We start from the raw sequence: 27,669 nt of genomic DNA on the forward strand, positions 1-27,669 counted from the left end.
TATACCCAGCATCACTCCTCCCTACATGTCCAAGCCATCTCAATCTCGCCTCTCTTGCTTTGTCTCCAAACCATCCAACCTGAGCTGTCCCTCTAATATACTTGTTCCTAATCCTGTCCTTCCTTCGTCACTCCCGATGAAAATCTTAGCATCTTCAACTCTGCCATCTCCAGCTCCGTCTCCTGTCTTTTCGTCAGTGCCACCATTTCCAAACAATACAACAAAGCTGGTCTCACTACCATCTTGTAAACCTTCCATTAAACTGTTCTGTCACAAATCACTCCTGACACTCTTCTCCACCCACTCCACCTTGCCTTCCCTCTCTTTACCTCTCTTCCACGCGTCCCGTTACTTGGAAAAGTTGACACCAAGTATTTAAACTCATACGCCTTTGTCGCCTCTACTCCTTGCATCCTTACCATTCTGTTTTCCTCCCTCTCGTTCACGCATATGTATTCTGTCTTGCTCCTACTGATTTTCATTCCTCTTCTCTCCAGTGTATAGCGCCGCCTCTCCAGACTCTCTTCAACCTGCACCCTACTCTCGCTACAGATCAAAGTCATCTGCCAACATCATAGTCCACGGAGACTCCTGCCTAATCTCGTCTGTCAACCTGTCCATCACCATTGCAAACCAGAAAGGCCTCAGAGCCGATCCTTGATGTAATCCCACCTTCACCTTGAACCCATCTGTCATTCCAACTGCACATCTCACCACTGTCACACTGCCCTCATGCATATCCTGCACCACTCCTACATACTTCTCTGCCACTCCCGACTTCCTCATACAATACCACACCTCTATCAGCGCCCTGTCGTATGCTTTCTCTAAATCCACAAAGACACTGTAACTCCTGACCATCTCTATATATCCATCAACATTCTCAAAGAAAACATCGCATCTGTGGTGTGGTGCTCTTTCGTGGCATGAAACCATACTGCTGCTCTCTAATCGTCACCTCTCTTCTTAACCTAGCTTCCACTACTCCTTCCCATAGCTTCATGCTGTGGCTGATCAACTTTATACCCCTGTAGTTGCCACAGCTCTGCACATCACCCATATTCTTGAAAATCGGTACCAGTATGCTTCTTCTTCACTCCTCAGGCACTCTCCACTTGCCACTCTCCACTGTTCACCACTCTCCACTCCTCTCCCACTTTACAAGATTGTGTTAAACAATCTAGTTAAAAACTCCTCCTCCATGCTTCCACAGGTATGTCATCTGGACCCAACTGCCTTTCCACTCTTCATCCTCTTCATAGCTGCCCTCACTTCCTCCTTGCTAATCCACTGCACTTCCTGATTCACTATCCCCACATCATCCAACCTTCTCTCATTTTCTTCATTCATCGGCCCCTCAAAGTATCCCCTCCACCTTTTCAACACATTCTCCTTGCTTGTCAGCATATTTCCATCTCTATACTTCATCACCCTAACCTGCTGCACATCCTTCCTAGCTCAGTCCCTCTGTCTAGCCAATCGGTACAAGTCCCTTTCTCCTTCCTTAGTGTCTAACCTATCATACAACTCACCATACGCCTTACCCTTTGCCACCTCTCTGTTTGCTTTACACCGCATCTCCTTGTACTCCTGGCTACTGTCATCTCTCTGACTATCCCACTTCTTCTTTGCCAACCTCTTTCTCTGTATACTTTGCTGTACTTCCTCATTCCACCACCAAGTCTCCTTGTCTTCCTTCCTCCGTCCAGATGACACACCAAGTGCCTTCCTAACTATCTCCCTCACTATTTGTGCAGTGGTTGCCCAGCCATCTGGCAACTCTTCACTACCACCCAGTGCCTGTCTTAACTCTTCCCTGAACTCCACACAACAGTCTTTCTTCTTCATCTTCCACGATTTGATCCTGGCTCTGCCTTCACTCTCTTCCTCTTCTTGCTCTCAAAAGTCATCCGACAGACCACCATCCAATGCTGCCTAGCTATGTTCCCCCGTCACCACCTTGCAGTCTCCAATCTCTTTCAGATCGTGCCTCTAACATAAGATAAAGTCCACCTGTGTGCACTTTCCTCCACTCTTAAATGTCACCCTGTGTTCCTCCCTCTACCTGAAATATGCATTCACCATAGCCATTTCCATCCTTTTTGCAAAATTCACCACCATCTGTCCTTCCATATTCCTCTCCTTGACACCATACCTGCCCATCACCTCTGTTCCTTTTACCAACATGCCCACTGAAGTCTGCTCCAATCACCACTCTCTTCTCCTTGGGTACACTCTCCACCACTTCATCCAACTCACTCCAGAATTCTTCTTTCTCTTCCATCTCACACCCAACTTTTGGGGCATATGCACTGATAACATTCATCAACTCACCTTCGATTTCCAGCTTCATACTCATCACTCTGTCCAACACTCTCTTCATCTCCAACACACTCTTGACATACTCTTCCTTCAGAATTACCCCTACCCCATTTCTCCTACCATTCGCACCATGGTAGAAGAGTTTGAACCTACCTCCAATGCTCCTGGCCTTACTCTCCTTCCACCTGGTCTCTTGCACACACAGTATACCTACCTTTTTTCTCTTCATCATATCAGCCAGCTCTGCCCCTTTACCAGTCATGGTGCTAACATTCAAAGTTCTGACTCACCTCCACACTCTTACCCTTTCTCCTCTCCCAGTGCCTCGGGACATGCCTTCCCCCTCTCCTTCTCTTTCGCCCAACAGTAGCATAGTTTCCACCGGCATCCTGCTGACCAGCAGTACCAGTGCTGGTCATTGGTAACTCGGGCCTCAACTGATCCGGTATGGAAATCTGATTTATGGTCCGCATATTTGATTTAGCATAGGTTTGACGCTGGATGCCCTTCCTGATGCAACCCTCCTCATTTATCCGGGCTTGGGACTGGCACTAAAAATGCAATGGCTTGTGCATCCTTAGTGGCTGGGTTATACAATGCATACAAACTATGCCTCTTTTTTTTTTCTTAGAAATCTTTTGGGGAACCATCGAGACTTGAGTTCAGACAGTGAAGACGGGAATGACTTCATCCCATCTAAGAAGGACCTACATAGCTGCAGTGAGGATGAAGAGGACGTGGACAGTGATGATGAAGTAGTTGTGAAAAGGCGTAAACGGGGTGCAGCAGGGTCTCGTATTCCCCGTGCCACAAAGAAAACCCGATCTTCGACCAGGACGCCACTTAAAACTCCCAGCAAGAAGGTATAGTAACCTAGATGCTTACCTTATGTTTCTGCTTCAAAGGGGTTTCTTTACAAGATGGTCATAGCTTATGCTGGTCTTTTTTACACTATTTTGGGCAGTTCTTGTTTTTTCAATTCGAAATAGAATTAAGATGTCTGGGAGGTAAAAGAAATGAGAATCTCCTAAGTAGGATAAAAAAAGTCACATTAAGAGAGCGTGTTAACCTTCTGACACTTAGTATTTCATGTATAAGGTAAGATATTTGATAAGACTATCAAAGCAGATGGCTGACATCTTTTTACATTTTGTCGATTTTGCCCTTGGGTTTTTTTGTGGACAGGTCACCCCTAGTACCACAAGGACACCTCGACATGCCACACCAAGTATCCCTAACCGGTCCTTACCAGCAAGACAGCCTGGTAATGTTTTGGAGGAAGCCAGAGCAAGGTGAGAAAGGAAACCAAAAAGCACGGAACATATCGGACATTCCCAGTGTTAATTCATGTATATCAAAGCCCATTAAGGTAGTTGTTCAGTGCTAGCCTTGGATCATACCTATTAGGGCCAGTGTCCATAATGTTTACTTAAATTGTTGTAGATGTGCGTTGGCAAGAATTTAAGGGGAGAGAAGCAAAGGAAGTCAAACCACAGGTCCAGGTTTTGGAGTATACACAGATGTTCAGGCTCTAAATGATAGGTACCAGTAATGTAAAAGAATCCCGGAAACCCTTTCTTCAAGGGCTAACCCAAAACATCAACCAATTATGGTGAATTCTGCCCATATAGTCCGCTACAAACGTCCCCCCAGAATTCACCAAAAGTCAACGTGGGGGGGGGGGGGCAGATGGCTCGGCCGCAACGGCTTCACCGAACAGATGCGGAGGCCAGGGTGCCTACAGGAGGGGCCTTAAGGACCCTGTGGCGGCATGGGGGTAGGACAGGGGGTGGAGGAACCTTAGTGGCCTTGTTGGGAGGTGGGGGCAGGGGTAGGAGGGCACCCCCACTGTGGGGGCTGGGCAAGTCCAACAGGTCAGTCCAGGTCCAGGTGAGCCGGTCCAGCAGACATCACGTTGGGGTCACCAATGTGGAAATTGCAGGAAAGTAGAGACGGACAATTACTCTCATTGACTACACGAACGCGTGTGTCATTTATTCTTCCGTACAAAAATCACAATCCCAGCAACATGGCGCTGCTCCCACAATCCTCCTCCTAGCTCCACCCTGTCAACCCGGAAACCCTTTCTTAAAGGGCCCGTGTCTACTTAACCTTTGACTAACCTTTGCTAAAGTTAGTCTGCGTCTTTCTAACTGCCATAGCCCAAAGAGAAAACAGTAGTCCCCCCTTGTGCACGGGGGATATGTTCCAAGACCCCCAGCGGATGCCTGAATCCGCGGAAAGTGAAACCGCAGATGGGGGCACTGGCATAATTTTAGCCAGGACAACTTTGCTGCATGTTGCACAATGGTCAAGTTACATGTGCTGAATACACTCTTGAGTCTTGTAGCTACCAGCGCAGCATAATTGCCGCTTTCTTTCATAGAATTCGAAGCTACTACCAAAGTCCTAGAACAATTACACAATAAGGAAAAGTGGTGTTGCTTTACCTGTCCGTGCTTGTAAAATATCTGTCAGCCTCTTCTAACGACGTAATACAAGAAAGAGAACATCTCTCTCCGTTTCTCTGCAGAGCGTGTGCGATTGTCAGTAGACCCTTCTCGCGATAGCAGAACGGGACAGGTACGGGAGGGGTAGAGCGAGGGGCGATTGTTCACTAGTTACTCGATCGCGGTGGCGTCGTTCTCTCGGAGGAATAAAAAAAAATTAAAAAATGCTAAAATGGGTCGAAAAATATACTTTGGCGGCCGTTAACCGAGGTAAAGTCTATATGTGGGAAACAGTGCACACACATTCACACCGAGGAACAATTTAGTACAGCCGATTCACCTGACCTACTTGTATTTGAACTGTGGGAGGAAACCGGAGCACCTGGAGGAAACCCACGCAGACATCATGCAAACTGCACATAGAGGTCGACCTGGGACGACCCCCAAGATTGGAGTACTCCGGGGCTCGAACCCAGGACCTTCTTGCTGTGAGGCGACTGTTCTAACCACTGCGCCGCCAAAATAACATAAAATATATAAAACTGTTCAGTCAAGAACTCAACATCATTTCTTGTGTGGGTGGCGTAGAAACCAAATAGGATATACAGTAAACATGGACAATAAAATCATTCTAATTGTATTTGTCTTTGGTCCACCAGGCTGCATGTGTCTGCAGTGCCCGAGTCTCTGCCTTGCCGCGAACAGGAATTTCAGGACATCTACAACTTTGTGGAGAGCAAGATCATTGATGGCACTGGAGGGTAAGAGGAAATTATGACTCATTTCATTCTTGTGAAGTCTCACTCTGCCAAGAGAATTTTTTTTTTTTAAATTTGCATTAAAACAGTAATTACGTTTCAGAATGCAAATTGTCAGGGGGTTACTTTCTCTACAAGGGGAATCCGATATTAAAGGGAGAGATAGGAACACCAGTAAGCAGGTCGACGGACAATTATGTGAATGCAAGCTCTATATATCACTGAGGGACATTTGGTTGTCACAGCAGCAGCACACCTGAGACACAAAAATACAGGATAAAAATCTTACAGTAAATGGAAAAAAATAAATCAAAACGCTATACCTGCATATATTAAAAGATGATACAGCGATCACAAAAACCCACTTTACACTTACCCAACCTCTGTGACATATCTGTACAAATCAGAATTTGGCTGTGTTCAGTGTATGTCAATGGCGTAAGTCATAGAAATCAAGATTTTAAGTAATTGTAATTCTCCCAAAAAGCCTGGTTGCTCAAGATTAAAGTCCCGAAGCCTCATACAGATGGTTGTCTGCTATGACTGTCCATCAAGACCGCCTCAAACTAGTGTTTGCTAGGTCCGGTCTGGAGAATAACTTGAAATGGTCAGATCTTGTCTGTAATCAGCTGTATTCTCTGTTGTTAGCTTTAGGTGCAGAGGACTTTCTGCTTCCTATGTACATGTATAAATGGTAACACCTGGACAAACAACTGTGGCCTCATTAGAGAAATTATTTTCTGTCGCAAGAGGACATCATTGTTTTTTTCTTAATTCTGTCTTATCTTTCTATCTATATGGAGTGAAGGGTCCCTTTTGTGTTTCAGGTGCATGTACATCTCTGGTGTCCCAGGCACAGGGAAGACCGCTACAGTACATGAGGTGATGCGCAGCCTGCAGCATGCCGCAGACATCGATGAGATTCCTTCCTTTCATTTCATTGAAATCAACGGCATGAAGATGACAGACCCTCATCAGGCTTATGTGCAGATCCTACAGGTGAGAAAAGAAAATTACATGAGCCCTGAAGCAAAAAAAAGAAGAAAATAACAACCAAAGGATAATCTACAAATTTTTCATGATTTTAACAAAAAAGAATCCATCCGAACTTTTTTTTTTCCTCCCAATATTGGTTTTGCTTGCCCAATCTATCCTGGTGATAAACTGCTAAACTTTTTCTGGATAAACGCTATAATTTGATGAAACAAGTATAGCTAAATCAGATATCACATTGTGTTTCAGTCTATTATCTACACTTGTGGCGCAAAAAGACGTTATGCATACTTGTTTGCATCCTAGGTAGACAATTATAAGTCAAACAATCAATACTGGAAAATCTCCATGTAGATGAAAGATAAAACATTTTTTTACATTGTGATCACATATTGCCGGCAGCCATACCAACATGTACCCTGGCTCTCCCAAATGACAGAAGCTAAGCAGGTATGGGCTTGGCTAGTACTTGGATGGGAGACCTCCCGGGAACGGGTCACGACCCCCCCCCCAAGTCCATATCCCTGGGATCCTAGGTTGAGCAAATCCTGGGACGTCGTGCCTTCATATGGGGAATTTGTGCCATCTCCTGGCAGGGAAAGGTATGACAGCTCTAGGCTAGATCAGTGCGCTAGAGTGCTCGCGCTGTAAACGGAAGATTGCTGGGTTCAATTCCCCGACCGGGTCATACCAAATACTCTAAAAATGATACCCATTGCCTCCCTGCTTGACACTCGGCATCTAGGTTTCTATTTAATGAAAGTAAATGGGGACTACAGGTGGAAACAATTAATCTTGCTTACTGTGGCGTATTAACAGTTCATCATCTATTCTCTGTTCATTATTACATGCTGCCTCATCATTACACCATTCCAGACTTAGCTTGTGAGACATAGCAACATAGTTATTGTTGCTATGTCTCACAAGCTTCGTCTGTATTTTTTGCTTGTGACATGGCAAAAGGGACACCTCAACATTCCAAATAGAAAATGGCTACCTAAATGATGCCGTAGAAGAAAAGGTTATTCTATGGCATAGCAAAAGGGAAAGGTCCATTAACAGGACATTAACATTTATATTTACAAGGATTGCAATGTAAATTTCATTTCAACACATCTTTGTAAACACCCCACAAGAAACACAGACAAATGTATCATTGCCATTATTATATTTGCATCATATGATATGCTAAATTATATGCTAAATAAGCACATTTTACTAACAACTTGTTATCTAGAAGACAGTCAATTGGATTGTTTTGAGTGGCAATCTCAGGTTAATCTGATGTTTCCAGATGACCAAGCCTTCCCACACAAGTCTTCATTCCATTCACTTCAGGTCGCATTCAAGTAAGCGTACTCAGATTTCAGATTTTTATTGACTAACTGGACTGATTCCCAGAGGCTTGCTGGATAGTTTTGACAGCATCTCCTAGTTTAAGAGGCATGGCACCAAAGCAGAAGACACTTCCTGTCATGGTCACTTCCAGTCAATATGGGGTCATCTTATTTCAACAATACTAAACTTGCATTTAGTAAACACACATACATTGACAAATCTTTTATTGACAAAATTATTATTTTATTATTATTTATCAACTCACCAAATTTTAACAGTTTAAACAGCAGAATTAAAATGGAAAAAAAAAACAGACAGTGGGCATTTTTCTTCTCCGTAAATTATTGTTCCATTTTAACAAATCTCCATTTTACAGAGACCCATAAGAAATCACACATGTTAAAGCAGAATACAATTTTGCAAACAAATTAACAACTTCAAATATTATTAAAATATATTTTAAAATACCAATTTAAATATTTCTTTTTGTGTTACTGTTGGCATTTGACCTCATCACTAAATTGACTCGAGTGCTTTGCCTAATGACAGACAATCCCACACTTCTCAACATTAAAATGTCCCATGTTTGTCCTTTGTTTAAACTACCTATACTATGATTAATATAATTAGCCTTTTCACAGCATTATGCACCTCTTTTAAACATTACCTAGGACTTACCTTGCAGTGCAATAACTTTAAAATAACAGTGCAATAACAGAACTTTGCAAATAAAATGTAAAAGAAAAAATTGAGCCACAAATAAGTTAGAGAGACCCAATATCGAGGTATTAAGGCATAGCATAGGAGTGAAATCCACAGTGAAAAGATGAAGCTCGCGACACTGCAGACTCTTCAAAATAAGTAAAGCATTTATTTCTGCTAACGTGACATGTTTCGAGACCAGCTCTTCATTGAGAGCTTCATCTTTTCGCTTTGGATTTTGCTCTTAGCTCAGCACCTGCCCTGGCCGTGGCTGTTCCTCACCTTCCATAGCAGAAGAGTGAGCCCAATTATTTCCTCTTTTCCAATTCCTCATCTACAACACTTTTAAAGTGCTCATAGCTCGTGTACACAACACCTTCAAAACCAGTAGTAGTGGATTTCCTAGTTACTGGGCAATAGGTGAATATCTTCTGGCTACTCCCAGCCAGCAGCTTTCTCCTTGGAGGGTGTGTACCGCTTCCGCTGCCCACCACACTGAGGTACTTGGCAAGCACTGCATGGCCTCCTTGACTTGTTGGGCATGACTGGTTTGGTTGTTGGTGCGGCGGGCCGGGCGGTGCTACCACTGTGAAACTCTGACTGCATGATGGCCCATGAAAACTGATGTTGGGAGCCTGAGGCTGTGCAGGAACCACCAGGAGCACAGATGCCCCCGACACCGCAGCTCGAATGAAGGTGGCCGTGGCAGGCTTTGGCTGAAGGGGTCGGTGTAGCTCCGCTGGCTGTGGCAGGCTTTGGCTGAATGGGTGGGTTCGCAGGCTCAGCAGTGGCAGACTCTTGATGAATGGGTCGGCTCACAGGCTCCGGCTCTTCAAAATCCAACCTGCAAATATAAAGCATACGATAAGATTAATGTGCATTTACTTTCATTACCACTTAAAAAACTACTCACATCATTTAAAGGTGTACTTGGCTGTTTGAAGCATTACAAATGAGATATATAGTGATGACATAGAAAATCACACTACATGATCACTCAGACCCCACTAGATATATGGTCTATTCAAAACATAACTTAATTAATTAGATTGTCTGATATTCTGCAGAGGTTCCTTTCTGTTTACGTATCTGTTGTGGTTTGAGTGAAACCATAAAAAAAAACACAAACAGATTGGTAACTCTGCAGAAAATTGGACAATCTAGCTTTGTTCTTGTCAATAGACCGTTTATCTAGTGGGGCCTAAGTGATCTTTAAGTATAATTATCTGTGAAATCGCTTAACATTTTATTTTTAATCGAGCAAACAGCCTACTCACATCATTTAATCTCTGTAAAGATGTAAACATCTTACCTTCTCTTCTCACCACGCCTTTTCCCAGCGACGTGACGAGGCTGCTGATACTCCACACTGGTTCTCCTTCGGTGCATGGATTTTCATGTGGCGTGTAAGGTTGGACTTCTCAGTGAAGACCTTGTCACACACACTGCACTGATTTACTCTGTCCATGTTGTTGTTCACCTGGTGGAGTGAAACATGAAGAAATATAGGTAATTTGTCTAAAAGCCCATTAGTATTCTAATAGCCTATTTTGCTATCCAAAACCATGTGTATCCTAGTCCTATGAGTTAAACTCATTTGATTTCGTAGGCTACTCTCAAATGGCTTACCCTTTAATTGTTAAAACTCAAATAGATTCTATAGATTGACCGGTATCACACAACACTGTGTTGATACAAAAATATTAGAAAGTGCAATTTAATTTACGTGACACTGCACACACACAATATTTCTACAGCAGTTACCATAAAGAAACCCTTTCTCAAATACAGTTGAAATGAAACTTCAACAGAATTATTGGGAGACAATATAGAATAGAGGGTAACGTTAGCCTACAATCCACTCGTTCCTCAGAGGCTGTTTTGTATCGGCTGAGGGGCTGAGAAACATAGGCCTACAGCCCGAATTGAGCTGCCGGTAACTTCAGTGGTACACATCAAGTTAGATAAGACAATAATATTGTAAGCTGGACTGTTGTTGGACTGAATAAAGCTAATGAAAGTGTGTGATTTCATGTTTTCTGGCGAGGCTAACAACGGTCGCCTCCCGACACTTAGCCAAGTCGCGCATCTCGAGTAACGTTAGACTGACTGACGCTGTTGTCAGATTTCCTAATAATGTCTTAGTAAAACGAAAACCGCTTAATCCATAACAAGAACTTATGTTAAGTATGAAAAAGATTGCTATTAAATTTACCTGGAGTCCCGAAAAATGGCAGGGAGACGGACATCAGTTGAGTCGACAGTTGCCAGTAGGCTAGCACGCTGTCAGTCGATCGGCCCGTGACGAGGCACGCTGATTGGTCATTGGGGACGGGGGCCCGTGACGAGGCACGCTGATTGGTCGTTGGGGACGGGTGTGCTCCTCGCTCAACCATTGGTCCAGTTGAGGGAAAACCTCGCTCAACCATTGGTCCAGTTGAGGGAAGCTCGCTCAACCATTGGTCCAGTTGAGGGAACCTCGCTCAACCATTGGTCCGGTCGAGGGCCGATAAAGACTTGGAGGCGCTTTCGCTTGGGAACACTGAGTTGTTCCCGGAAGTGTTGTTGGTAGGCCAGTAGGGGGAAGTCTTTCCTCTGGTCCTAATACAAACGTCAAATCCCCATGCCCCAGTGCATTGACAGGGACACTGTGCTGTAGGAGATGCGATCCTTCGGATGAGACGTTAAACCAAGGTCCTGACTCACTGTAGTCATTAAAGACCTCATGGCACTTATTGCAAAGAGTAGGCGGTTCCCAGTGTCCTGGCAAAATTCCCAACCTGGCTCTCTCCATTTGTCCACCTAATCATCCCCTCATGTAATTGGCTCAATGATTCCTCCCTTTCCACCACAAGCTTATGTGTGGTGAGCGTTCTGGCACAAAATGGCTGCTGTGCATCACCCAGGTGGGTGCTACACATTGGTGGTGGTTGAAGTGAGTTACACCCTTCAATGTGAAGCACTTTGGTGGCTAGAAAAGCACTATATAAATGTTCATTCACTCATTCATCCTCAGCCGCTTCTCTGGGGTCGGGTCACGATGGCAGCAAGCTAAGTAGGGCACTCCAGACATCCCTCTCCCCAGCAACTCCCTCCAGCTCCTGCTGGGGGATCCCAAGGCTTTCCTAGGCTGGATTGGACATGTAGTCCCTCCAGCGAGTTCTGGGTCTACCCTGGGGTCTCCTTCCAGTTGGCCGTGCCCGGTAAACCTCTAAAGGAAGGTGCACAGGAGGCATCCTAATCAGATACCCGAACCACCTCAACTGGCTTCTTTCGATGCGAAGGAGCAGCGGCTGTGCTCCGAGCCCCCTCTGGATGTCCGAGCTCCTCACCCTATCTCTAAGGCTGAGCCCAGACACCCTACGGAGGAAACTCATTTCAGCCGCTTGTATCTGCGATCTCACCCTTTCGGCCAGTACCCAAAGCTCATGATCATAGGTGAGGGTTGGAACGAAGATCGACTGATAAATTGAGAGCTTTGCCTTCTGGCTCAGCTCCCTCTTCACCACAACGGTTCAGTACAACACCTATTCCAGCAGTCATTGGACAGGCCATCACAGGGCTCTCTCTCACACACACACACACACACACACACACACACACACACACACACACACACATACATTCATTCCTAGGGATAATTTAGTACCGCCAATTCACATGACTTACATGTCTGAACTGTGGGAGGAAACCGGAGCCCCCAGAGGAAACCCACACAGACACAGGGAGAACATGTAAACTCCACACAGACGACCTGGGATGACCCACCACGTTTGGACTACCCCGGGGCTCAAACCCAGTACCTTCTTGCTGTGAGGCGACCGCGCTAACCACTGTGCCACCGTGCCGCTGGCTGAATACATCCTTCCCTCAATTCCAACCAGTCTCCCTGTCCTTGCCTCTGATAATAGCATGACGCTGCTACCACCATGCTTCACCCTAGTGATGGTATTTGCCGGGTGATGAGCAGTGCCTGGTGTTCACCAGACATAGTGCTTGGAGTTTTGCCCAAAGAGTTACATTTTTGTCTCATCAGACCAGAGAAACTTTTTCCTCATGCTCTCAGAGTCCTTTAAATGCCATTTGGCAAACTTCAAGCAGGCTGTCATATGCCTTTCCCACAAGCTTGGCTTCCATCTAGCCACTCTACCTTAAAGACCTGATTGATGGAGTGCTGTTGAGATGGCCATCCTTCTGGCAGGTTTTCCCATTTCTGCTGCAGAGGACTTCCGAAGCTTTGTTAGAGTGATCATTGGGTTCTTGGTCACTTCCCTTACCAAGGTCCTTCTTGCCCGGGTACTCAGTTTGGCTGAGTGGCCACCTCTAAGAAGAGTCCTGGTGGTTCCAAACTTCTACCATTTCACTATTATTAAGGCCACTGTGCTTCTCAGAACACTCAAAGCTTTAGAAATGGTTTTATGCTTTTGCCCCCGATCTATGCCTCACCACAATTTTATCACGGAGGTCTACAGAGAGTTCCTTGGACTTCATGGCTTAGTTTTTGGCCTGACATGCATTGTGAATTGTGGGACCTTATATATACAGGTGTGTGCCTTCCTAAACTATGTCCAATCAATTCAATTCAATGGGTTGTTGAGTCTAGATTGATGGTCAAATATGGCTATATTAAACATTTAGATTAAATCTATAGCACAAAGTGTGCAAAAAGTGAAGGGATCTGAATACTTGGTGAAGCCAATGTATTTTGATAAATTGGTTATCAACAAACATTTTATTCCCCTTTCCATTCTTCCCCAGTGTGCTCTTCTGATAATTACACAGCTTTGTGAATATTTCCAAGACGCCTCAACTCCAACTCCACAAATTAAATATGTGAATTGATTTCTGTGTTATATTGAATGGAAAAACATTTGTGGCCCACAGTTCTGTTCACATCTCCTCTGTGCAGAAATTAACTGGACAGAAGGCCACAGCCGACCATGCTGCTGCGCTGTTAGAACGAAAGTTCAGCAATCCTGCACCCAAGAAGATGACTACCGTGCTTCTGGTGGATGAGGTGAGGACCAGTAGTACATTGGTTGATGGAAAAATACAACATAAAACTTGACCTATTTTCCATAAGAAAAATCAGACAATAACTAAGCCAAGATGTGAGCAAAAATTATGAGGCCCTGACATTTACATTTCAACATTTATTTATTTGTTTGTTTGTTTGTTTTTAAACAAAGGTGGGTTATAGTTTCTTCTAGTCTTGTAGTTGAGTACAAGTAAATTTTTTCATTTTACTTGTACTCAAGAAATTACTACTGTGGCTTAAAAGCAACTTCAGAGGCGTCTGGGTGGCATGGTGGTCTATTCCGTTGCCTACCAACCTGGGGAAGGTGGTTCGAATTCCTGTGTTACCACCAGCTTGGTCGGGCGTCCCTACAGACACAATTGGCCGTGTCCTGCTGGTGGGAAGCCAGATGTGGTGTTTGTGTCCTGGTCGCTGCACTAGCGCCTCCTCTGGTTGGTCTGGGTGCCTGTTAGGGGGGAAGGTGGAACTGGGGGGAATAGCGTGATCCTCCCATGTGCTCCTGGCGAAACTCCTCACTGTCAGGTGAAACGAAGCGGCTGGCATGTATTGGACATGTATCGGAGGAGGCATGTGGTAGTCTGCAACCCTCCCCGGATCAGCAGAGAGGGTGGAGCAGCAACCCGGATGGCTCGTTAGAGAGGGGTTATTAGCCGGATACGATTGGAGAGAAAAGGGGGGAGATTTTTTTTTTTTTAATTTTACAATCATGCCTGACAAATCACCATTTCGTCTGAGCCTGGGTTGGATCCGAAGGTGAAATTTTATTTAGTTTTCATCTCACTTTCATCATGAAAGCAATTGAATATTTTTCATCACATTTTCTGTCAAAAGAAATTATTACTGTTAAACCGCAAGCTGGGCTTTAAATTGGCATGAGACAAAATTGTTTGACATTTTTGATAATGACTTCAAATATTATATTACTTTGTAATTTTTCTTGCTTTGTTATTAATAATAATAATAATTAAATTTATGTAGCACTTTTCTATACACCCAAAGCATTTCACATTAAAGGGGGTAATTCGCTTTGACCACCACCAATGTGTAACACCCACCTGGGTTATGCACGGCAGCCATTTTGCGCCAGAACGCTCACCACACATCAGCTTGAGGTGGAGAGGGAGGAATCATTGAGCCAATTACATGGGGGATGATTAGGTGGCCAAATGGAGAGAGCCAGGTTAGGAATTTTGCCAGGACACCAGGGAACCCGCTGCTTTGTGATAAGTGCCATGAGATCTTTAATGACCACAGTGAGTCAGGACCTCGGTTTAACATCTCATCCAAAGGACAGCGTCTCCTACAACACAGTGTCCCTGTCCCTGCATTGGGATTTGATGTTTGTTGTTTTTATTAAGACCAGAAGCAAGACTTCCCCCTACTGGCCCACCAACACCACTTCTGGCAACAACTTTTAAAGTGGCAACAAATTTAAAGTGGATTGCCAGGGGCAATCCACTTCAAATTTAATCCATTGAAATTTAACTCAGCCGGCTCATAGACCACAGGAACTTCTCTAATAAACTTTGTTGGTATATTGCACAAGGTTCACTTTCAGATTGACATCGCTAGTGTTTTTCCACAACACTCACTGTGCAGTAATTTGCAATCTTTTCTATTTGAATTGAAACCTGATGTAATTGCCTAAGTGATTTTTATGACCTCACAGTTCATAAAACCCATTTAAAAGGCCCTATATGAAATAAAAATGTTCATAGACATCGATTAAAAAAATGCTATGACAGGTTTTTGCTTCTGTCACTGCAGCTTGATCTTTTATGGACCAGAAAGCAGAACGTGATGTACAACTTGTTTGATTGGCCAACACGGCGCCAAGCTCGCCTTGTAGTCCTGACTATCGCCAACACCATGGACCTGCCAGAGAGGATCATGATCAACAGGGTGGCAAGCAGACTGGTGAGAGCACTGAATTGACCTGCCATGTACGGGAGGGTTTCTTAGATGATGCGTTCTGTATTTTGTCAAGTAAAGATGGTATTAATACTGTGTTTATTCATAAAATGATTTCTCATAAGATATTTTAGTCTGCTATGAATGTTTCCATCTCACATCGTTGATGTAAACACTAGCATTGATTGACTGATACAAATTGGCCTCCAAGACAAACCTAAAACGATGGAAAGACTGTATTGAAAAACCAAGTGTTTGTGGGACTTCATTTATGTCACAGAATCTTTTACAGCTCAACCAGGATAAAACAGAAGTACTGATCACTAAAGTTAAATGGAGTTGAAATTGAAAGAGTATTTGAAACAAAATTCTTGGGATTGATTTTAGATCATAAACTCTGTTGGAAACCACATATAGAATATATTAAACGGAAATTATCTAAATCTATTGCTATTCTTTACAAAACAAGGGATCTGCTGAACAGGAAATGTTTGCGTATATTGTATTGTTCATTGATAATCTGTCATACTGTGTTGGGGTTTGGGGAAATGTTTATGAAACAAATATAGACCCTATAATTAAACATCAGAAAAGAGCTATTAGAATAATAAATAAAGCTTGTTACTCCGAATCTACTAATCTATTATTTATACGGTCCCGCACCTTAAAATTCTTAGATATTGTGTATTTAAAACATTGGAAATACTTTATCGAGCTAGAAGTAAAAGCCTTCCTGTTTGTGTCCAACAACTTTTTAAATTAAGAGAAGGAAACTATAATTTAAGAGGGTTGTGTATTTAGACTATTGTAATGCTCTCTTTTCTAGTCTACCGAAGAATGCAGTAAATCAGCTACAATTAATTCAAAATTCTGCTGCATGAGTGCTGACTAAGACCAAAAGGAGAGCACACATTATGCCTATTTTAAAGTCTGTACACTCTTTACCTGTTAATTTTCATATCGATTTTAACATTATTTTATTAGTTTATAAGGCATGGCATGGCCTAGCACCAGACAGCCTCTCAGAAATGCTTTTGGTTTATGAACAAGGAACGCTCCTCAGATCATCTGGTTCTTCTCTTTTAGCTGTTCCACAAAGCAGAACAAAAACATTTGGAGATGCTGTTTTCAGCCATTACGCACCAAGCTGCTGGAACAGTCTTCCAGAGGATCTAAAAATATTGACATTTTTAAACGCAAACCAGAAACCAATCTATTTAGTCTGGCTTCTATGCAGTGTTTTATAATTTTATGTTTTTATTATTTTTGCTTATTTTATTTTTTATCATTATTTATTTTACTCCGTCTTGTTTTACCAACATTTTACTGTTGATCATTATGATTTATTTTATTCTATTTTAATGTATTAATATTTTACTGTTTTGCTATAATCTATTTATTTTGCATAGTATTTCATAGTTTTGTTACCTTTATTGCTTGTATTATCTTTAATTATTTATCTCTTATTATCTTAACTACGCATGTTTTATTGTTGTCTTATTCACTAACGTTTTGCTTTTATAGTTGTCTTGGTGTGCATTAGTCTCTACGTCCGTTATTAACATTCTGTTTTGTTCAATCGCTTGTAAAGCACTTTGAATTGCATTTGATTTGTGTAAAAGGTGCTATATAAAGTTTGATTTGATTGATTGATTGATTGGTTGACTGTGCCCTGGTTTATGTGTTTGCCTGTTTTTACATGTCTAGGGCCTTACTAGGATGTCATTCCAGCCATACACCTTTAAACAGCTACAACAGATTATCATGTCCAGACTGAACAAGGTCAAAGCCTTTGAGGAGGATGCTCTTCAGTTGGTCTCCAGAAAGGTAATCAGTGGGGGTAGCAGTCCTCTAAATCCATTTTGTTATTTAGCACAGTATATATATATGCGATATTGGTTAGAGTGGCGGTTGAAACCAGTTTATTTTCAGTTTGGAAGTCTGCAGTGATAGCATTATTTCTGTGATCTTGCAGGTCGCTGCATTATCAGGTGATGCTCGTCGCTGTTTGGATATTTGTCGCCGAGCGACTGAGATCTGTGAACACTCTGCCTCCAGCCGTACTAACACTGGATTAGTGGGAATGAGTCATGTGATGCAGGCACTGGATGAGATGTTCTCCTCAGCATATATCACTGCCATCAGGTGACATCAAATTACATTAGAGACAGTAAATTATTTTACTAACAATCCGTATTCATGACTAACTGGGAGATATTTCTTTATTGAGAGGATTATTTAAATGAAGTGTGACAATAGTCACCAGATGTAGTTGGCTAGAGATAATGTTCAGAATCAGATTTACTACCAAGTACAAGAACATAGAAGGAATTTGTCTTGGTATGTTGGTGCAAGAGGGAAAAATTAACAGTAAATAGTAAAGATAAAATTTAAAAGAATGATAAATTATATATATATATATCCATCCATTTTCCGAACCGCTTATCCTGCTTTCAGGGTCGCGGGGATGCTGGAGCCCATCCCAGCAGTCATTATATATTATAATAAATAACAGGCTTGTACTGTCTCATAGAGAATTTACTTGACTAACTGGATTATTTTGCTCCTAATTTGTTGAGCACTATCCCTACTGTTGAGTGTTTCTTTTAACAAAGTTTTATATATATATATAATCCAGTGAGTCAAGTAAATTCTTGATGAGACAGTATATATAAGATAAAATGAAATTAAAATGAAAGTAAGGTGCAATCAACACCAGTCCAGAGCTGAACATGAGATCACCTGGCAGCCTCTGATGTCCGGCACTGGGCAAAGTTAAATTAGAATTATTATTTTATTTACAGAATAAGTTACTCATTAAGAGAGGTGGCAAAGACAAAGCAAAAGGCGTATGGTGAGTTGTATGAGAGGTTAGACACTAAGGAAAGAGAAAAGGACTTGTACCAATTGGCTAAACAGAGGGACCGGGCTGGGAAGGATGTGCAGCAGGTTAGGGCGATCAAGGATAGAGATGGAAATCTGCTGATAATTGAGTAGAGTGTGCTGAGAAGGTGGAAGGAGTACTTTGAGGGGCTGATGAATAAAGAAAATGAGAGAGAAGGTTGGATGATGTGGGGATAGTGACGAAAGGTTCCCTTGCGAAACTCCTAATGATCAGGTGAAAAAGAAGCAGCGGGTGACTCCACGTGTATCGGAGGAGACACGGCAGTCTGCAGCCCTCCCCAGATCGGCAGAGGAGGTGGAGCAGCAACTAGGACAGCTCGGAAGAGTAGGGTAATTGGCCGGATACAATTGGGGAGAAAAAGGGGGGGGGCCTCATTATCACAGAGGGCAGGGTGACGGGCCTGTAGTCATTGCGTCCTGTGGTCCATGGTTTTTGGGGGATGGGGATGATGATGGAAATCTTAAAGCAGGCTAGTACATGGCATGTCTCCAGTGAGGTGTTAAAAATGTCTGTGAACACCAAAGACAGCTGATCGGCATAATGATTGATAGTTTGTCCATTTTCAGGTGTGCGTCGGTTCACGAACAACTCTTTCTGAGAGCAGTCATTGCAGAGTTTCGGCGATTGGGATTGGAGGAGGCCACTTTCCAGCAGGTAAAATGTATTTGTTATGTAACCTCAAAAAGAAAGCAGACCAGAACTAGAAAATATTCTGATCTCTCCACCTTGAACAGAGTATATGTGTCTTTTTCCTAATGTTGCACTATCCCAAAATTCCAAAAATTTTCCCAATGTTTTCCTCTTCCCCTTATCTGTGCTTTGGATCCCTTCCTCCTCTTTCTGCTCTGCCTTCATTACCGCTCTATTATAACTGTGTTTGTTGATCTTCTCCTCAGGTGTTTGTGCAGCACCAGGCACTGTGTAGGGTGGAGGGCCTGAAGCCTATCAGTGTTTCAGAGGGTCTTGCAGTTTGTCAGCGGCTAGGAGGCTGCCGCTTATTGCTGCTAGAGCCTAGCCACCTAGGAATTCTGCAACGTGTCCGTCTCAATGTCAGCCAGGACGACGTACTCTATGCTCTCAAGGCTGACTGAAGAAGCCTCACTGTTCCAAGGGCAGTTTACATTAATCTTATTACTGGGGATTTCTTCAGACTTCGTTTTTTTCACACTGAGAAATCCCTCTCTTGGTGAACACTGGTTAGAGCTGTATGGGACCAGAGCCACTGATGGATCTTGAAAGGAGATAAGATACCTGGTGGCCATAGTATAACTTGGACAAAGCGATTTATTTTTTTGGTGCAAATATGTAGGAATGTCATTCACAACAATGTTACATTGCAATGCCAGCTATTCTGACAGATGGAGGGATCATGGATGACTTTGAACTGATGAAATAATGCAGCAGAGTGCTATTTTATGAATTTCCTTTTTCTAGTGCTTTTAAATTTTAGATTTTTTTTATACAAAGTCCTATTCATTTTTAATAAAGCATTCCTTTTTCATAGTGAGGATTCCTGATTTTGTCCAGGATTATCCCTTTGGTTTTGTCCTTTAGATCTCCTAGATTGTGTGATTTGTCTCTTCACCTCTCTCAGGGGTCACACCTTACTCTTCAGGGTCAGTGTCCATAGACGGTATATTTCATAAAGAGACTTGGCAAAATGGCTTATTTAGTATTACAAATCAGATGCACAGAATAATTTTTTCCCTACAAAAAAATTCTTGAAATAACCTTTAAAATGAGCAACTAAAAGCTACAGCATTTACAACATTTGTGGATTAGCTGTTGTCTTAAATACAACAGTAATGTCAAAAAATAGTTTGTCAATCTTCAATAATCTAGCTTCATCATTCAAATGAGTTACAGTAACTCTGAATTTACTTATGAATAAATAGCTGATCGTAACCAGTCTCGCATTCAGCAATCTCGTCAAGATGCTAATTGAAATGACTAATGCATTTCCAATTACTGTATGTCCTAACTCTTTTCCATGTGGCAAATGGCAATACATGTCAAAATTGGTAAAAATCAAAAAAATTTTGTGATGAAATTCAAACATTTGTCACATCTTTTCATTATTTTTGATTTGATAATCATTTCATTCGATCCCATCCAAACGGATTTGCCGACGATTGTAGTTTGGGGCCATGGGGCAGGGCTGCGGTGTTTCTACACGTAAACCTCCACATGATGGAATCCACCTTCAGCCAGCCCCTTTACCCTGCTGTGTGGTTAGCAGCCAAATCTACAATCTTACTTTGTTCCATAGGCTGACACTTAAGACACCAGCATGTTTTAATGTCATTACAAGACAGGCTGATACTATACATAATGTTTTGTATGTTACTCTGGTATTGGGGACTGTATTGCATGTTAACAACATACTTCACCCTTTTAGATAGCTACACAGATGTTTTATAAACACTATGGTGAACAAGCTACTGTGGGCAATGCACATCTGACAAATATATATGGCTGTAAAAAAATAAAAATACACAGCTTATCAATATTGTGTTTTTTGGCATAATGCAAACTCTGACTTTTTTTTTTTTTACCAAAACAGCAAATTAACTTCATAAATGAATCATGGAAGAAAAAGACACTTAGATGGCTCCCCTTATTTCCATTTCCTGACATCAAAAGTTCAAGAGCCAAGGGCTTAAGTGCAAGCGCTTGTTTATTATTATTCATTATTATTAACCGTTTGACACAGAGAAAAACAGGAGCAGGAGGATGGGGCAAGACATGCTGGAATCAGATCTTGTTAAAAGCTGCTACGTCAACACTCTGGACCTGCAATGGAGAAAGAACAGACAACAACCACGAGTTTACAAACTTGACAAACTTTTAATCTAACAGCGCATCTGCAAAGATATGTTGTACGCTTGTGTGGGTGATTGTTACTCTATGGACCAGCTTTGAACCTGATATAGACCTGCATTGTGTTTTGGTTATAGGAATGATCTAGGTGGATTCCATCTTGAGCTGTCAATAAAGTGGTATTCACATTAAAAGTCTGACTTTTCCCTATGAATCACAACTTGCCACAAATGCAATTTCCTCATTTAATTATATACTATATGGTAAATAATTTGAAATTATGTTCTCTAAACAAAAGCATCCTCAAAATCCATTTTGAGTAAGTTGCTCTCAGAGCTGCCTGTCGAGCGCTAGATTTGTACGCCTTTCCTGGTTGGAACCTTATGCTTGTCGTTTAGCTGTGATGTGAATTGAGACTCAATGCACTTACACTGTTAACAATATAGCCAGCTGCATCTTTGAGCACCTTCAGACTTGGGTACATTTCCACTTGAATATAAATAATATGCTCCAAACCTTTTACTGCTCTTTGAAAAAAGGCAAAAAAAATAGGACTTTATTATAAGGGGGAACAACATGGGTAACAAAGGGGCAATAGGTGGTTGGGATTATTGTTGGTATGTGTGAATCATCTTTTGACAAAAGTACCATGAAATGTAAGCATTCTGGACTGTCTGTTTATGGTCGAATTCAACCAGCAGGAGTGCAATGTTAAATTTTTTTCTTTTTTTTTTCAGGAAATGACATTTTTCACAGGTCTCAACATTTGAAAATGTTACCCAGGAATGATGTCTTGCACAATAAAGATTTTCAAATCAAAAAATGTGTGCGGCTACTCTTAAGCGCTTTTGCACAGTACAATCAAATCAGCCTCTGGGTATGTTAACGTCAGGTGTACAGGTGGTTAGGTTTCATCAGCTTGTCTTGTGGAACCTTTTCCAAAAAACAATCGCTAAATCTGGGACATGGCTAATGTGCATTAGTGCAGCTCCTTTTTTTTTACTCACATAATCTTCAAACTTGGTGATCTCCTCTTCTAGCATGTCTGTTCCCACCTTGTCATCTTCCACCACACAGGCAATCTGCAATTTTTTGATGCCGTAGCCCACAGGAACCAGCTTGGATGTGCCCCATAAAAGGCCATCAGCCTGTACTGAGCGCACACACTCCTCCAGCTTCACCATGTCTGTTTCATCATCCCACTAAAAAGGGGTAATTAGGGATAAAGTTGAGATATTAGAAATGGTAAAAACGACTAAAAATTAATGAAGTTTTTCCCAGCCAATTAGAGCAAGAGTGACATACAGGTTTAACATCCAATAAAATGGAGGACTTGGCAATGAGGGCGGGTTTCTTGGCCTTCCTCTCAGCATACTCTTTCAACCTCTGCTCTTTGAGTCGCTCTGCTTCTGGATCCTCCTCATCACTACCAAAGAGGTCAAAATCGTCATCCACGTCATCCTCTTGAAGTAGTGCCCCAGTCATTTGCTGCTGGGCTGGGGTGCCCTGAACATATCAAAGGAAAGGAGGGGTTAATCAAAAACACACACAGACAACAAAAAGAATTACAATGCTGTCGTGTGCTCTGCAGACAGGAGGCACTCACATTTGTGCAGGGGGTTGCAGAGACTGGGGCTGGCGTCAGAGCCGCAACAGGGGATTTCTCCAGGACCGCTACCCGACACTCCAGTTTGGAAAGGGCTGATCTTAAGTCTTCCACAACTAACAAAACCAGAGGAAGAAGTCAAAATGCTGCACAAAAGTCCAAGTGTCTGTACACTCTACTAAAAGGATCTTAGATGTAGTTTGTTTCAAGTTTTGTGTGGCATTAGTGTGGTGATTTAAAAGGTTAAGTGTCAAGATGGCAAGCTAAGACAAGTACACTGAATAACACAGATACGACAGCAGCAGAGTGGAAAATACATAAAACTGAAAACAAGAAAGATTAAGAAGGTGACAAGGGAACTTAATACAAACTACAGCCCTAATTCAGTTGAGGTCATTAAAATGGATAAGAACACTTCAAGAACGCACTGAAAAACCCCACCTTTGTGCAGACTCTGGTTCTCGAGTTCCAGGTTCTTGATGCGTGAGACGAGTTCTCCTTGATCTCCTGCTCCGCTACTGCCGCTCTGCAGAATGAATACATGGACAGAGTATTCAGACGGACAGAGTCAGCACATTTGACAGAGAGGGAGCATCATATAGAGGCCAAACCACAAAATTAGTTCACTCAAATCAAACCTGGAAAGCAAACCTCATACGTGGGAAGAAAAACAAAAACAAAAACAAATGTCCATCTCACCAGCATCTAAAGACAGGCAGTGGCAGCAGAAATAAGTAGCCATAGATGAACCCTAATAGAGACAAGTGAAAGGGAGTGAAAGCAGGATAAACGGCTACTTGGGTGGGGCCCCTTGTCTGCCGTAGTCCACACTTATTAGCCTACATATTTCCAAACAGCAAAAACGTCACCAATAAGTCGACTAAAGCAGTAATTTATGAGTAGTGCGCAGACATCAGCTAAGTCCACACAAAGGGCAATGCGTGAGTGCCTCGTCGCTGGCGGCAAATGCGTTTCCAGTGGCACACGAGGTTGGGTGGGACACTTACGAGCTGAGAGCTGTGGCTCAGGGGAGAATGACCAGACCCTCTGTTAAACAGCGTTGTCTTCAGCTGGGAATACGGTGGGATTTCAAGGATGGAGAAAGGGGAAGGAAGGAGGAACAGATTTGAATGAACTACATGCAGAAGGGTTTGGAAAATTAAGGAGCACTGCTGAGGAGCATACAACAGACAGTATAACTCAAGAGAAAGGCCAATTTAAAGGGCAACTGAAGAATTAAGAGTAGACATAAAGGTTATGCAAGACAACAGGCTCAAAAGGAGATGTTTACAGCTGAACCCCACCCCATATCATCATGTAACAGGTAGCTTGGCATTTACAACGTCTTTTAAACGCTCTACCACTAGTTTGACAAGAATCAATGTGCAAAACCTTTTTTTTTTTTACCTCTAACAGCAACAGGTAAATAGCAGCACTGCCATCACGAAATTCCTTATCATTTTAATATCACATGCTCACCCATACACTGAATCTGTTGTCAGTGATAATCCCAAACACACCGAAAAGAAGCGCTCTTACTCAGCATTGGCCATGAAAGATCAAAGTAAAAGCACATTTTATCAAGTATAACAATAAAATGTCCCAATTATGTGACAGATGCATGGGAGGATCTAGTTAATTTGGTCTTGTATAATCTGAGCACAGCTTGGGAGAAGGGACAAATGAACTTGTTAATGGACTTCTTGTGTCCATGTAACATGACTTAACTGAATAGGTTTTAAAGCTGAATATATAGGCTGCATTCACTGAAGCATGAATAGATAAAGCAAAATAAAGAGGGCAAGATGTGTAATGAGATACTCACTCCTGCTAGGGACTTCTGGATATTCTCCCTGGCACGTGCAATATCTTGGAGAATGCTGTTGGCTCCTACATCCTAAGTAAATTAAAAACAGAGGCCGTTTGTTTGGTCTATTAGTCTTTTATTTTGAAAAAGTCAAACTCATTTACACTGGAATATTAAGTGTGCCTTTTAAATAGACTGCTTTCCTTCACATCATTGTGTGGCTCCAATAAATAGCACTGAGTGATTACAAGTAGGAATGTAAAGTGGCTGCCACAAAATGGCTGAAAATGGGCATACTGACATCAGGCGAAGGAAAAAGACACACAAAGAGGGCTCCTGCGACAATGTGGATACCTGCGTTGATGGTGAAGGGCCATTCATATGCTCATAGAAACATCTTTCTGCCTCATCGTAGCGAGGCTTTTCAAACCAGATCTTTTCCTGGGCCAGGAAGTCTACTGCACTCATGGTGCTACAGAAGACAGAGGGAGCACAAGAGAGGGACATAAGAGAAAAATACAGTTGGTTAGAAAGCCATATCACGTCTTCAAATTATCGTTCTGCATGCAAGTTTCCTTTCTTTAGCTATGTGGTGGGTGGACTAGATGATTCCATTATCAAAGATGTATTTATGGGGCTGTATGTATCATTTTATTTTGTGGTCTCCCTTCTGTCTCATCCCAACCCCAATGCAACTCTACTGTAAAAGTTCAAAAAGTTGAGTAACTCAAGAGAAATGTTCACAGGATGTCAGACAATCACATAAAACCGACAGGACCAAATGAATGAAACCAGATTAAAAAAAGAAAAAGAAAAAAAAAGAGCACAAGCAAGAAACTAAAAAGGAAAAAAAAGTGAAAACTAAACTAAATATATGAAGTGCAACAGAAATGCTTTGAGTGGCCCCATTCTCCAAGACCGGATCATACTTGTCCCTCAGAGGGCTGATGGAGGCAACTGTTGAGGCCTCAGCATCTGGCCCCAGAGCACCATCCATCATTATCACAGCTTCACCCGCATGGTGGCCATGGAAACGACTCTCTGCTGCATCATGGCGCCACCTGTCAAGCCAGACCCTCTCACTGTCTGGGTGAAGGAAGAAGGAGACTCCTGCCTCTGACACCCCTCTCTCCTCTATGACTTCAGCAGGCTCCTCTTCCTCCTGGATAGGGTGCAGAGCATGGAAGACTTCTGCCTTGCCTTGTGGGACCACTCGCTGCTTATCCTCCACCACCTCCTCATCCTCCTCATCTTCCTCTTCTACAAGGCTTTGGGGGTGGTCACTACTTCTGGAGGCTGAAGGGCAGTTTGCCCGTTTGGAGGAGTTGTTGTACAAATTCTGATAGAAAGCCACCTCTGCACGGTCATACAAAGGCTTCTCCAGCCACACGTCTCTAAGCAGTTCCACTGGGATACTGGGCAGTCCATTAATTGGTTGCCGGTTGGGTGGTGTGGCAGCTGCTTGCTGGATTGGAGTAGCAGGAGTTGGGACCAGAGACTGATATCCTTCATCAGGTGTAGCAGGTGTGATGGGGTGGTTAGGCAAGGGTGGGAGATCCAGGGAGTTTGGAATAGGTGGCTGCAGGGATTCTTCCACAAAGCGCCACTCTGCCTGATCAAACGTTGTTTTATTCACCCACACAGACTGAACTACGCGATGATGAGCCACCTGCTCACCAAAGCTGAAGGTTTGCTGCATGGGAGGCACCAACGGCTGATTGATGGGATGGTTCTTTTGAGCTGGAATCGACCCGTTTGGCTTGGTAGCCCGGGCGGAAGAGTGTGCCAGCCAGCACTGATACCGATTCTCAGCCTGTTCGTAGACACTGCGCTCAAACCACATGGAGGTACACTCTGACTGCAGGCCAAGAAAAACTGTATGTGGGTCTGCAGGCTGGATGTTATCCTGGTCTGGTTTCTCATCCTTGACATTCCCTTGAAGCGTCTCCTCGGGGCGGCTCTCTGGATTTGATGCACGTTTCCTTCGACGACGGCTTTTCCCATTGCGCTTTCCATCTCCATTCAAGCTGTCACTCTCTGGGGAGGACGATGCAGTTTCTCCATTTCTCTGGCCTGAGTTACCTTTCTTCCAACACCCAAGAGCAACATCAGAGGAACACTCCACCTGACAACTGGGAGGTAGTTCGTGCTCTGACTGATCCACTGCACAGTGCTGTTGGTTCTTCTGAGGCATCATCTTTGATCCATTGCAGAAAAAGAAGAGAATAACAGGGACACGCTCTTGGATTAGTTACTTAGCGACAAAGAGGCTTAGAGACAGAAAGGAATTGATTCATATGACTCAGTGCCAGGACTGACATTCAGTAATCAGTTAGAGAACAACTACTTTGATGATGAGAGTGGTTTGAGGTGGCTAATACACAGAGTCAATGAATTAATCCCAGAAGAACCGATCAAGTAGCATGCATGAATCTGAAAAATTCCATGCAGAAGAACTTTTAAAAGTTATGGCTAAATGGCATTTCCTGTAGTACGAACAAAATTCACTATTATGAACAAATCCAGGGTCAGACGCATCTCGTAAATCATTCACAGCAAATTTAAATGTGTCTTTCAAATTTAGGACAAAGTCAATTGCTAAGGTCACTAAGGTTCCTAGAGTGGCCTTAATAGAGTTTTTTTCCCCCCTCCTTTTTCTCCCCAATGGTATCCGGCCAATTACCCCACTCTTCCAAGTCATTCTGGTTGCTGCTCCACCCCCTCTGCCAATGCAGGGGAGGGCTGCAGACTACCACATGCCTCCTCCGATACATGTGGAGTTGTCAGCCGCTTCTTTTCACCTGACAGTGAGGAGCTTTGCCAGGGGGACGTAGCGCATGGGAGGATCATGCTATTTCCCCCAGTTCCCCCTCCCCCCTGAACAGGCACCCCGACCGACCAGAAGAGGTGCTAGTGCAGCAACCAGGACACACACCCACATCCGGCTTCCCACCCGCAGACACAGCCAATTGTGTCCGCAAGGACGCTCAACCAAACCGGAGGCAACACGGGGACTCCA

General features: G+C 43.0%; 2 protein-coding genes across 2 annotated transcripts in view; one reads left to right on the forward strand and one right to left on the reverse strand.

Moving 5' to 3' along the window:
• Positions 1–19,539, forward strand: part of orc1 (origin recognition complex, subunit 1) — a 29,208-nt gene extending 9,669 nt beyond the window's left edge. The window contains exons 8-17 of the mRNA XM_056276792.1: positions 2,954–3,185; positions 3,508–3,614; positions 5,432–5,533; positions 6,358–6,529; positions 13,473–13,580; positions 15,369–15,518; positions 17,220–17,339; positions 17,488–17,657; positions 18,984–19,071; positions 19,314–19,539. Coding sequence (XP_056132767.1) covers positions 2,954–3,185; positions 3,508–3,614; positions 5,432–5,533; positions 6,358–6,529; positions 13,473–13,580; positions 15,369–15,518; positions 17,220–17,339; positions 17,488–17,657; positions 18,984–19,071; positions 19,314–19,508 — 1,444 coding nt within the window. The 3' untranslated portion in view covers positions 19,509–19,539. The remainder of the gene's footprint in view (positions 1–2,953; positions 3,186–3,507; positions 3,615–5,431; positions 5,534–6,357; positions 6,530–13,472; positions 13,581–15,368; positions 15,519–17,219; positions 17,340–17,487; positions 17,658–18,983; positions 19,072–19,313) is intronic.
• Positions 19,540–20,852: 1,313 nt separating this feature from the next.
• On the reverse strand, positions 20,853–26,847 carry LOC130109818 (uncharacterized). Its single transcript, XM_056276793.1, has 9 exons — positions 25,580–26,847; positions 25,005–25,122; positions 24,669–24,740; positions 23,851–23,913; positions 23,285–23,369; positions 22,844–22,959; positions 22,543–22,743; positions 22,245–22,439; positions 20,853–21,210 (listed from the first exon to the last, which is right to left on the reverse strand). The coding sequence occupies exons 1-9, from the start codon at positions 26,845–26,847 to the stop codon at positions 21,172–21,174; spliced, it is 2,157 nt and encodes a 718-aa protein (XP_056132768.1). The 3' UTR covers positions 20,853–21,171.
• Positions 26,848–27,669: the final 822 nt, after the last annotated feature.

Source organism: Lampris incognitus, chromosome 3, assembly GCF_029633865.1.
Source record: "Lampris incognitus isolate fLamInc1 chromosome 3, fLamInc1.hap2, whole genome shotgun sequence".
Classification (NCBI taxonomy): domain Eukaryota; kingdom Metazoa; phylum Chordata; class Actinopteri; order Lampriformes; family Lampridae; genus Lampris; species Lampris incognitus.

Coding starts and splice junctions, on each gene's coding strand:
- LOC130109818 (XM_056276793.1), bottom strand. CDS start 26,847: ATGATGCCTCAGAAGAACCAACAGCACTGTGCAGTGGATCAGTCAGAG. Junction 24,741..25,004: donor GCCCTTCACCATCAACGCAG/GTATCCACATTG, acceptor TAATTTACTTAG/GATGTAGGAGCCAACAGCAT. Junction 22,960..23,284: donor GAACCAGAGTCTGCACAAAG/GTGGGGTTTTTC, acceptor TGGTTTTGTTAG/TTGTGGAAGACTTAAGATCA.